The following is a 12,913-nucleotide window of genomic DNA, read 5'->3' as shown; positions in this document are numbered from 1 at the left end:
TCTAAATATTCTTGATAATTTTATTTTTATTATTATTTTAGGTTCTAATTTTTTATAAGTTATATTTTTATTATTATTTATAATTAACTTTTTATTTAATTTATCATTTCTAATAGAAACAATAATACATATTATAAAAAATTAAAATAGTAAACAGTGCACAAAAATTAGAATAATTGTTTTAATATTTTTAATATTTATTTAAAAAAAATTATAAAAAAATCAATAATAATTAGCAACAACTTAAACGTGCATTGAATAAATACAAAAGTTATAATTTTTTGTTTTTAATGAACGAGTTTTTGACTCGCAAAATCAAAGTTGCTAAATATCAAAGAACAACATTTAAAACACTGAAGCGCACTTTTATCCTCTCTCTCCAGTGTTTCACAAACACCCCCTAAGTAGTTGAAATAAACGCGGCAGCAGTCATGGATGACCTTCCAGAATCTTCCTCCAAAGGCACCAAACGCCGCCGCATGGATGATTCCGCCGCCGACGCTGCAACCTCCTCGTCACTGCGTACGCACCTTCTCTTCTTCTTCGCCTCTCTCTCTCTCTCTCTCTCTAGGTTGTTTGTGAATTTGAGCATATTTTGCAGAGGACGATCTCACATTCAGCGATACGCTCGTCGCGCTTCAAATCATGCGAGCTCAGTTCCCTGACATTGATAAGGTTTGGTTCCTCCTTCTACGAACACTTCCTAGTTTGATTTTGATTTCAGCTTCAGCATCTCTCTCTCTCTGTTTTATAATGAACTAGCTGTTAGTTATTTGTGTTGAGTATAAAACTAGATTATGCTAGGGTCCATTTGGTTAGTGTCTCATAGACACAAATACATAGAGATTTTCTTGTAGCACTTAGAATCTGAAACATAGAAGGAAGAGTCTGCGTGTCCTGTCTCACCTTGTCTCTCGATCTAAACGCAGTGTTAGTACTCAAATTAGTGTTTGAAAGATACTCAGGATAGTGAATTACTCCTTTAGGTATTTATTGTATCGAGTCGGATCTTTATAGTATTAAATGAACTATCCTTATAAGTATCAAAGTGATGGGTAGGATAGGTGTAAATTGGGGAACTAAATTGATATTGATATCTTATAACATTCTCAAAATCGCATTCGAACTTACTTCATGTCATGTATATATTTGATTTGTTGGACTAGTTCAAGTATTTACTAGAAGAGGTTTATTTTGATATAATTGTTTCCATCGTGAATTAATCATGTATTTTTTTACAGCATTAAAGTCGTTATTATAGGATTCAAACACTTGTAATGGTATGTCAATGTATAATTGAATGATAATATGAAAAAGCTTTTAAGGTGATATCAAAATTTAATCCTTTGTTACTCAAGTGCCATGTAACATTGTTGTAATTGAGTGCTACATAACATTATATGGTTGGACTTGGATGAATTATTGCATGTTACTTGAGTGCATTTAAGGTGGTTGTACTAGTGTATATCTTTAATTTCTGTAATAAAGGAAGATTAGGTATTTAGAAAAGAATACACTTTTTATTTGATAGCAAAATACAACATATACCTAAATGAAGGTTGGTCATATTGTGAGTCAGAGTAAGCACAATCCTTTCTGATACTTTTAGAGCATGTGAATTTTAGTTGTGTTTATTGTAATAGATTTAAAGTGTCAATAATGACGTTTGAATTTTTCAGGTGTCGGTTCAGCCTTTTATATTAAAATCCCAGTTGTATAGCAGTGTAAAGGACAGAACGCAGGTGGACAGGGAATTGGAGGTCTGATAAATTTCATAATCTTTGTGTTTTAATTTGCTAAACATTAAAGCTTTGATGGATACGTGGTAATTGGGTGATATATCTTATTTGTGCAATTGTGCAGTCTCTAAGGAGGGACAAAGTTCTGCGTATTTTCAAATTAAATACTGGACAAGATGATTATGCTATAATGTTTTTGGATGACTACATAAAGCAGGTTAGTTTGTATTATTATGAATTTATGATTCCAACTTTCAGGAATGCAGTGTTGGGCCATAGTATAAAATGTTCATTCTAGTTTTAGTGCTACTGAATTGTCCCCATCTTGGATGCCTTAGTTTATTTCCTTTTTGATTTAAGAATGTAGTTCACTACAATATGAGTTGTTTCTGCTGACCTATTTATGCTTCTGAAAGGACTGTCACTGAAATGTTCCATTTATCTTTTCTGACTATTGATCCATAGATAGATCAAGTTTTTAAAAGAATGGAAGGAAAGAAAGAAATGGAATATGAAGTTTTTGGGTGGTTCAAAAATTATGTTCTGGATTTGAAGCTGGAAACTGGCATTGAACATCAGGAGCTTGTGAGTGAGATTCACTAATAAGCTTATTTATACCATATAATAATTCCCAGTTCTGTTTATTACACTGTCTACTCTATAACAAATCCTTATAATATGGCAAATGCCTTTACTTTGGAAGAATCGGAATGCTAAACATAGGAGTGTCAAGTGCATCATACAGATTTATATTCAGATATACTAATATAAAAGATGATATTTTCTGATTTATCAGCTCAAAATCTTTGTACTTTGTTATCTCAGGGAATTTACTGAATCAATTTCTATAATTAGCGAAGTGTGCTTCTTGATGCAGTGCTCACTCTTGTCACTTGGGGGGAAGGTGAAGGACAGCCACATCACCCTTTTAATTAATGCCGGTGTCATTGTGAGTAAACATGAAATATAAAAGCTCTGTTTACTTTTTTTATTCATTGGTTGGCCGTAGTTACCCTTCTGTAGTTATAACTATATTTATGTTTGTACAATTGTACATACTAGATAGAGTATGAAGTCTTTGAGTGAGTGATTAAACAAAGAGGGCAACCACATTAGATATTTTTGGGAGGAAAGTTTTTTGTAGTTTCTTCACAAATTGGGAAAGTCCGAAGACAATGATACATGACAGTTTTCTAATTTTCTTTGATGGATTACATAATGTCATAAGGGATTTTGAAACTTTTGCTTCCTTTTAGTGATTAAACTTTAATAGTATTTTTAATTATTATCTCTTCTCAATATACCAAAATGCTTGCTGAGAACAATCACAAGACTAAATGTTACTTGGTTTTCTGAGAAGTATGATACAGCTGTTTATCTTGTATTCTATTTCTATGCAAATGGTGCCCAATTTTACACATATTCATTTCTTTTCTATCTCTTTCTTTTGGTACAAAATAAATAATTTGTTTCATTAGGGATATTAAGAAAATTGTACCATTCAATAATGCACTTTTTATGTTTTCTGTTAAGCAGTATTGTCTGCAATGAGAATGTTGTAACCTTTCTCTATCATTTCATGCTTTAAGATGCAACAAGATATAGCAAACTTTTTCTTTGGTTAAGCAAATTTTGCACGTCCTCCTATTGTTGGATATACGGAACTTCACTTTATAGGTTCCAGGAATACTTGTCAACACAAGATTCCTGTGGGAAACTTGTGTAGTTTTATGTTGATTATCTCCTTCATATATCTATTTTCGACTACAATGCTGTATGATTATATTCCTTTTTCGTCTTAATATTTATGTATAATTTTATTGCATGCTTTCCAGATTCGACAGCTTATTGATCCAAACATGTATTGGTTTGCAATCCCAAATGTTGGCACACTTCTTAAGGGTCTTGCTCAGGTATGAAGATTTAATGTTTACTGTATTTTTATGTATAGATACTCATGATATAGTTTGATCTCTGTATGTTCCAAGTTAAATTGCATAATATGTTTATTGTACTTTAAGGTGACTTCAACTACGTTTTAAATATTTGAACATGTAAACAATCGGGGTTTTGTCTAGGAATTAGTTTGAGACCCTTTCTAATTCTGAAATCTCAATTACTGACTAACTAATCCCCTCCACTCCCTATATTTAACTGACTTCTCTAAGTGACCGACCAAGGAGAGTGAAACAAAGGGAAGGATATAAATTCCCTAAAAAGTACTTATTTTTATTGAGTTTGTTTCAATTTATTTATGTTAATTTTATTTAATTTATTTTCCAAACTTATATTTGTCTTAACACAATATGTCATATATTTAGTTATGTTAATATGTGGAACTTGTTAATTCCTTAAAATTATATGACATTATATTTTCTTGTTAATAAATAGAAGAAAATTGCACCAATGAGTTATAGCTCAAATGACATAGTCTTCCCATACTCACCTAAGAGGTCGCGGGTTCGAGTCTCCCTATCTTTGGTAAAAAAAAAAAAAAATTGCATTCTTTTATCTGATAAAAAAAGTAACGTAAAATTAAGGAAAAAAAATTCTACTAATAAAACCAGAAAAGGTAACCTGATATTTCTGGACTCACTCCTGCTAGAAGGCCTATTGTATATTTTATCATAACTCTCATCTCTACTCTACTAAGTAAATCTTTAACCTCTTTTATCCATTTTAACTCCATTTAGAATTTTGCAAATTTCAATCTGAATTCTCAAAATACAATTTGCATCAGGTACTTTAGTAAGCATAAATTACAACATAGGAAAATATTGAATTTAGTCTCTTGGTTGGGATGTGATTTAGTAGTTACATGGATTTGATGGTATTTCAGATTTGTACTCTTTACCAGAATGATAGTTATGCAGAATTATTTTTGAAGATCATGAGGAAATAGTTTTGAGATCACATTAAAGTTGTTCTCACTTTGTTGTTCAGGGTAGAAATGAACTTATTTCACTTCTCAGTCGTCGTAGATATAAGGAGATGATGTTAGCCACCTTGGAGAAGAAGCGTCTTCGAATGTCTCCACTTGATATGAGATTTCATCTTCGTGACTTGATTGGTTCCGGACATCTCAGAACTGACCATACACCAACTGGTTTAATCATTCGAGTCTCAAAAGATTGAGATTCAGAGAGTCCTAGATGTGCTTTGATCCATCAAATGAATTCATTTGATCAATTGCTCCTGTTAACTCTTATTTTCAAGAAGAGGTTCAGTTATCTATGCTTTGGATTTAGATATAATTGGTACAACTTGGATAAAAATGATAGCCACATTTATCCTTGTTGATCAAGAGACCAGACTCAAAATGGACCACTTGATTACCTATGTAAGCAAATCTTTTTTAATTTCCAATTGTCTTTGCATGGGGCAAATTATTTAACCAGCATTTTCATTACCCCCCTTTAAAAATGGTGTGAATGTGAACAGTAATGATTAACTAAAGTACTTATGTTCATGTAAGTTCATGTGATTTTCAGGTTACCGGAATCAATTATGAACTATCTGACCTGGCTGTGTGCTATCAGGGCTGCTACTTCGATTCTTATTGGTATGACAGTTATTTATTTTGTATGAATCTCTGAGTACCCACGACCAGTTTTCTAAATATTCAATTCAAATTATAGTTGGTTAACTTAAAAGTGATATCTGATATGAGAAAGTCCCATGACCAAACAATCATTACCCAAGTTCTCTAGTTTTAAATTGTTACTTGGAGCAAAACTTCTAGTTCATTTTATTTGTCACTCTTACTACTTACCACTAAATATTTATTACAAGATTTCCAATTTTATTTTTTGCATACAATTCTCAGCACAATTAATGACACAAAGGGAATTAGTTTAACAGAAGTGGGCTAAGTTTTGTACGAACTTTACCCATAAAGTCTAGGGTTAGGGCTTAAAGTTAAATCTGATAAGCTCACTCGGACAGAGATCGAGCCGTTTACATTCCGGTCATATGGTTTAGGTTTTCTCACTTATCTTTTTCAATTTAAAAAAATGAAATATTAATATAACAATTATATAACAAATCATAGTTGATAAATATAGGATATTTGGGTAAACATATTCCTAATTAATCATTGCGGAACCAACTTGGGTTGGTCGAGTGGTCAGCTTACTCGTCCGCTTAAGCAAGTGTCGGAGGTTCGAATCCTGCCTTGTGCATGCAGCAACTTATTGGCCAGCGACAGACCCTTGAATGGAGCTCCGATTCGCGACGGGATCTTCTAGTGTATGGTGTTGGACTGTTGGATAATACTTTTTTTAATGAAGTGAACTTTCACATCTTTGAGGATCAAAACAATACTTAATTCTTAACTTTGATTAGTGTATATTGTGGCTATGTCCATCTTTATGTTTTTTTTTTTTCTTTTTTCAAAATGGAATGGAAAAGAAGTTGTTTTCGAGAGATTTGAGCTGGGTTAATATTTTTGAAAAATTATACAAGGATAAATTCAAAGAATAAGTTAATTACAAATTAATTCTACCGTAGTTAAATATTAACTTTGGTTAACTTTGGGTAACTCAGATCAAGTGTGGTTAATGATCAATTTAAAAAATGAGAAACTCTTGGGGTTAGCAACTTTTAGTAATTTTGGTCATTGGTCAAAACAAACACTAAATTGTTATTTTAATAATTTATGTATGCAAATTTTAAAAAATGTGGGTGTAAATCTTATTGATTTATGAGTGTAAACTGTATTGATTCATATATGCAAAACTCTAGTAAATATAGGTGTAAATTATATACTTGTGTGCAAAATGTCCGTAAATATGAGTGCAAATTATTACTGAGTAAGTGCTGGTAAAAAATAATAATATTTGTTGGTCATGTAACATTACTCTTAGAAAAAATAACCAATCAACAATTGACATATCGCAAAAGATAAATTATAAATTAATTTAAAGGGGGTTAACTAGAATTTAGAAACCACATAGGTAACCAATTAGAGGTGCGGGGTACTGCATCTAAGATTTTAAAATTAAAAAATAAACTACAACCTAATTTTAAAATTAAAAAAAATAAAAACTTTTGCGCACACAAAAAAGTAAAAAACATGTCCTATTATTTCAACCCATAACATTTTGGGACTATGATCTCCCTCTCCTCCGCTGCCGTGACGTCGCCTCTCCATTACTCTCTACACCATTGAACCCTCCTGGTCCTTCACCAATTGTCACGCCGCCACACACCCGCGCCTCCTTTTCCAAACAATCTTCGTCGTGACGCCCATCTTCTCGCGCAAGAACGGTGCGACTGCGATCTCCCTCTCCTCCGCTGTCGCGACATCGCCTCCCCTTCACTCTCTGCGTCGTCGGCCCCTCCTGGTCGCCGGTCATCCTGCCACCACACACCTGCGCCTCCTTCCAAAACGCTTCTCACCGTGACGCCTATTTCCTCACGCAAGAATGGAGCAGCCACCCCTCCATATCTTTGCACAAATATCTTTTTCTTCTTAGTTTGGATAATTTTTTTTACTAGTTTTGGATTTTCTTTCTCCTATATTTTGGATTTTTTTGGTGTGTTTTGCATGATTTTTTTTTTGTTTTACAAAGGAGGCCTTAAGGCCGAAAAAGGAAAAAAATAGTAAACTCTAGGAAAATACAATCCACTACAATTAGCTAAAACCAACAAGAAAATTTGGCTGGGGATTGTTCATAATAGGCTTCATGTTGACCTAAGTTCAGAATGAGGTTGGCTAGCTCATCAGCTATTTGATTGGCTTCCCAGTAGACATGTCTTAGCTCCACCCTTTAGTTACGACTAAGGAGATAAGGAGATTAGATATCCATCTAATAATACACGTTAGAGTTGGATGCTTACAAGGGGGATTTCTAATCATCTCAATAGCACCTTTGGAATCAGACTCAACAATAAGCTTCTTGATCCCCCTCTCCCAAGTTATTTCCGAGCCTTGAAAAATAGCATTAATTTCTGCTTCAATAGCACTTTTAGATGTTTCTTTTCTTAGTTTTTGGATGTTCTTTTTCCAATAATTTTGAATGTCTCGTTTTATTAGGTTTTAAACTTTTTTAAATGATTTTAGATATCTTGTTTTTCTTAAATTTTGAATGTTTCTTTTTGTTACGTTTCAGATGTTTCTTTTTATTAGTTCTTGGATATTCTTTTTACAACGACGTTCTTTTTCTTTTTGTAGGTTTTGGATGATTGTTTTTATTTTTTAGATGTTTATTTTTCCTAGGTTTCGGATATGTCTTTTTTTTTATATGTTTTGGATGTTTTTATATATGTTTTGTTTTTGGGATTTGGATGATCTTTTTAATAGTTTTAGATGTCCTTTTTCTTAGTTTTCGGATGTTATTTTTTCAATATTTTTGTATGTCTCGTTTTGTTAGGTTTTGACTTTTTTTAAATAATTTTAGATATCTCTTTTTGTTAAGTTTTGGATGTTTCTTTTTGTTACATTTCAGATATTTCATTTTATTATATTTTGGATATTATTTTTACAATAATTTTAGATGTTTGTTTTCATTTAGGTTTAGATGTTTTTCTTTTTAGAGTTTGGATGTTTCTTTTTATTTGGTTTTAGATGTTTCTCATGATAATTTGAATTCATATTTCTTGAGTAAAGTATCGTTTTTGTCCCTAACGTTTGGTGTAAGTCTCAAAGTTGTCCCTAACGTTTAAATTGTTCTATTTAGGTTCTTAACGTTTCAAAATTGACTCAATATTGTTCTGCCGTTAGAGATCTGTTAACGGAATTGACGGCGGGACAAAATTGAGACGATTTTGAAACGTTAGGGACTTAAATAGGACAAAAAATTTGGGGACAAAACGATATATGAAAATAAATTTTAATTTTATACTTCACTAATATCAATTTTTTACGGTACATAGTTATTCAATTATTTTTTGATCACATCTAAGTAAATTACAGTTAATCACATTACTTTGATTCTAAATATTTTTTTTTATAATTTTACTCTTGAAGATTTTTACTCATCATGAAATGTTTGTAGAATGACTAGAATCACATTACATTATTGTATATGTATCATTTTTTTCACCCACAAATTTATGTACTAATCATTCTACAAATATTTTATGATGAGTAAAAATTTTTAAGAGTAAAATTATAAAAGAATAAATTTATTTAGAATAAAAGTAATGTGATTAAGTATAATTTATTTAGATGTGATTAAAAAATAATTGAATAACTATCTACCGTAAAAAAATTGATATTATTGAAGGATAAAATTAAAATTTATTTCTGTGTATCGTTTTTGTCTCTAACGTTTTCGTCCTATTTAAGTCTCCAACGTTTTAAAATCCTCTCAATTTTGTCTCGCCGTCAATTCTGTTGACAGATCTCTAACGGTAGGACAACATTGAGTCAATTTTGAAACGTTAAGGATTTAAATAGGACGAATTAAACGTTAGGAACAACTTTAAAACTTACTCCAAACGTTAAGGACAAAAACAATACTTTACTCCATATTTCTTTCAAAGAGAAAGTAAAAAAAAAATTACTGGTTGGCCGCCCCTTATTGGTTATTGTATAATTTTTTGAAAAGATTCAAATAATGGCAGGTCACTTTTTAAAAATTCCACATATGTATAAAAGAAAAGACAATAAATATGAAAAATAATAATGGTATCAAACAATTGCATAACATTTCATTTAATTTTAGAGAAAAAAAAAATCATAAATGATGCTTGATAATTATCTCAAAAATAATGTGGCTTTCAATAAAAAGAAATACTCTTTTCGACCATGGATCTTTATTTTTATGAGACGAGCTAGATCTTCCGTCAATATTTTTTCTCTGAATTAACGGAATATGCCTACATAGCACGTTAAACTGCTGATTTGTCCATTAAGTGCCACCTAGGATTGACAATTTTTTCCCTGGTTGTCTTTTGGGGGATAGTTGTCATGAGCCGTTTAGAGTTTTCTCTATTTTTTGTTACTTTTATTCATATATATTGGATAAATTTATTGTGTAAAAACTGATAAATATTAGTAATTTTAATTTTTTTTACGAGTTGTTAAGATATTATATTGTTAAGATTATGTTAAATTTTAAGTTTATTCAATTTAAATTAACCATCATAATTCACATAAACTCATTATTATTAAAAGAAGTGCATATTCTATTTTATAATAGATGATGAAAAAGTTGACACAATATTTTATCTAAAATAGATAAGAATATTTATGTCAACTAATCAAGTAAATATAACATTACAGACTCAAAGTTCAACATTTTGGAATAACTAATAACAAAGAGATAAAATTAACAACATTCAGCAATATCATTTTTATTAATATATATATATATAAATGATATTGCTGAATGTTGTTAGTTTGTTTATCTCTTTGTTATTAGTTATTCCAAAATGTTGAACTTTGAGTTTGTAATGTTATATTTACTTGATTAGTTGACATAAATATTCTTATCTATTTTAGATAAAATATTGTGTCAACTTTTTCATCATCTATTATAAAATAGAATATGCACTTCTTTTAATAATAATGAGTTTATGTGAATTATGATGGTTAATTTAAATTGAATAAACTTAAAATTTAACATAATCTTAACAATATAATATCTTAACAACTCGTAAAAAAAATTAAAATTACTAATATTTATCAGTTTTTACACAATAAATTTATCCAATATATATGAATAAAAGTAACAAAAAATAGAGAAAACTCTAAACGGCTCATGACAACTATCCCCCAAAAGACAACCAGGGAAAAAATTGTCAATCCTAGGTGGCACTTAATGGACAAATCAGCAGTTTAACGTGCTATGTAGGCATATTCCGTTAATTCAGAGAAAAAATATTGACGGAAGATCTAGCTCGTCTCATAAAAATAAAGATCCATGGTCGAAAAGAGTATTTCTTTTTTCAATTTCTATAAGTAAAAAAATAAAAAATCACTAATATTTTTTAGTTCTTGCATAGTAAATTTAGCCAATATATATGAAAAGATAACAAAAAATAGAAAAAAATCTTATACGGTTCGTGATAATTACCAAAAAAAACAAGGAGGCCCCAATAAAAGAAATCTATCAATCTTGGCTAGCGCTTGACAGACAAATTAGCTGATTAACGTGCCACATTAGTATACTTCGTTAACTCAAGAGAGATCATTCATGGACGGACTAATCAGTCTCACGGAGTTAAAGATCAAGGGCAGAATTTTTTTTTTTACTAGAGACCTTGTATAGTCCAAAAAAATTATCACGAGTCGAGATGGGTATTCACCCTTTAATTTTACTTGGGTTAAAAATTCAGATGTTTCCCACCTCCAATATCATTAATAATTTAATATTAAAGTGATTATTCAACTCTTTAAACAAAAAAAAAAAAAATCAAACTATGAGTTAAATTTTAGTTTGGCCCCTAAAATTTGACCCGATGCTCAGAATGACCCCTATAATTTCCTTTGCCGCAATTAGAACTTCCAAATTTGCAATCGTAGCTCCAGGTTGCCCCTGCGATCATCTACGTCATCGGAATGCTGATCTGGCGCAATTGCATGACACAGTGGATACAACCAAAATCACGTTGTCTCACTTTTGCACCCAATCCCACTCATTAAGTGTCGTCGTTTAAGTATTATTGGGGTTAAAACTATCCACCTTCATACTAAGATGATCATAAATTCAAAACACCAACAAAACCTTGACCTTTCCTCTTCTTCTTCTCTTGAATACACTACTGTGAAACCCCAGAGCTCCCCTTGTAGCCGTTCTGGAAAGGTATTTGAATTGGTGATAGTTGGCGAGACTGAAGAAACTTTTTCACTGTTCACACAGAGGTTAGTCACGGAGCCCTTTACCTCTGACATTATTGTACTCTGTTCTTCCTCTTTATTATTTGTTGATGATTTTTCGTATATTTTGTGTTCCATAACTGTTGTGTTTAATTTATGCATTCAGTTTAGGACTTATGGTTCACTGCTAGGGGTTTTTTCTTTGCTTTGCTAGGAAGTTAGTTATTTTGATCAGTCAGAGTTTGGTTGTTTTTAGACTGTAGGTTGTGTGTAGTTAGTCTTGAAATGTCTTTGCAGACGGAGGATCGCATAACCATAGTATTTCACCATGGAGGTAGGTTTGTTACCAAGGAGAATGGTTTTTTAGATTATGCCAGAGACAACACAGATGAATTGGTTGGGTTAGATGAAGACACGATGGATGTATTTTCAATTAGAGACTACTACAAAGTTTCAGGATATGATAACATAGTGGAGTGTTGGTGGTTGGCTCCTGGAAGGCCTCTAAAGACTGGGTTGAGAGCTCTATCACATGATGTTGAGTTGTTGGAGATGTGTTATCATGCAAAGTGTAACCAAGGGATTGTACGCGTTTACTTTGAACATGGAGTGTCCCAACCAGAATTGAATGATGACTGTCCAAAGTTGTGAGATTTCTCCAAACTCCATTCCCACACCACCCAAGTAAGAATGACAAGAAAGCCTCACCTAAGAAGAATGTCATAAACCCAGACACATACAAGCAGTTCTAAGACAACCATAGAACCCAATTCAACCTACAAGGTCAAAGAAGTTGCCCCCAAGAGAAGAACAACTCAACCCCCAAGTTCTGCAAATATGGACCCAATGCAAGGAGTAAGCTCCAAGATAGCAGCAAGATTGGCAGGGTTTATGAAGTTTGTCCCCACCCTCGGCTTCATACCTCAAAGGAAGAAGTGATGCATTGTATTTTGTAACTTTTACTTGGCTTGAAGTTGAGTTCAACTTTATGATTGCTTTTAGGAATGAGTTTATGTAATGATGTAACTGTATTTTGGCAAAATTGTGTTTCATGAGTTTATGTTTGTTTACATTTACATGGTTTTATCTTGGAGGGTTTAAGAAATCTATGTAATGATGATACTATATAAACATCAATGTTATAAGTCCTTATTATTTTGAATGTTAGAACAGCTAGTGCTATCATAAACATTGTTATCATCTTGGAAATGGTACTTGTATATTAGTTATTATCAACCATATTCAATCTAGTGCTATTATTTTGATTTTCCGTCATTTTGATTTCCAATTATTTTGATTTGCAGTTTTAAAATTGTACACCATGCCAGAATTGAACAAATTTTCATACTCAATAATCAATTACATTCATGTTAATTTCATTTCTACAATCAACAATAATATAACATAC

At 31.6% G+C, this 12,913-nt stretch overlaps 1 protein-coding gene across 3 annotated transcripts in view; it reads left to right on the top strand.

Moving 5' to 3' along the window:
• The window catches only part of LOC107625031 (serine/threonine-protein kinase 19), a 6,185-nt gene extending 633 nt beyond the window's left edge, over positions 1 to 5,552 (top strand). The window contains exons 2-11 of one of the 3 annotated variants that reach the window (XM_021115613.1): positions 409 to 522; positions 602 to 675; positions 1,680 to 1,760; positions 1,864 to 1,956; positions 2,205 to 2,324; positions 2,617 to 2,688; positions 3,575 to 3,652; positions 4,683 to 4,915; positions 4,950 to 5,079; positions 5,231 to 5,552. In XM_021115613.1, coding sequence (XP_020971272.1) covers positions 432 to 522; positions 602 to 675; positions 1,680 to 1,760; positions 1,864 to 1,956; positions 2,205 to 2,324; positions 2,617 to 2,688; positions 3,575 to 3,652; positions 4,683 to 4,874 — 801 coding nt within the window. In that variant the 5' untranslated portion in view covers positions 409 to 431 and the 3' untranslated portion in view covers positions 4,875 to 4,915; positions 4,950 to 5,079; positions 5,231 to 5,552. Of the gene's footprint in view, positions 1 to 408; positions 523 to 601; positions 676 to 1,679; positions 1,761 to 1,863; positions 1,957 to 2,204; positions 2,325 to 2,616; positions 2,689 to 3,574; positions 3,653 to 4,682; positions 5,080 to 5,230 lie in introns of all 3 variants that reach the window. The other 2 variants (XM_016327558.2, XM_021115614.1) reach the window with 2 other exon arrangements.

Source organism: Arachis ipaensis, chromosome B02, assembly GCF_000816755.2.
Source record: "Arachis ipaensis cultivar K30076 chromosome B02, Araip1.1, whole genome shotgun sequence".
In the NCBI taxonomy this organism is placed as follows: domain Eukaryota; kingdom Viridiplantae; phylum Streptophyta; class Magnoliopsida; order Fabales; family Fabaceae; genus Arachis; species Arachis ipaensis.
Note: the sequence above shows the minus strand (reverse complement) of the source record. Positions and strands in the feature narration are given on the sequence as shown.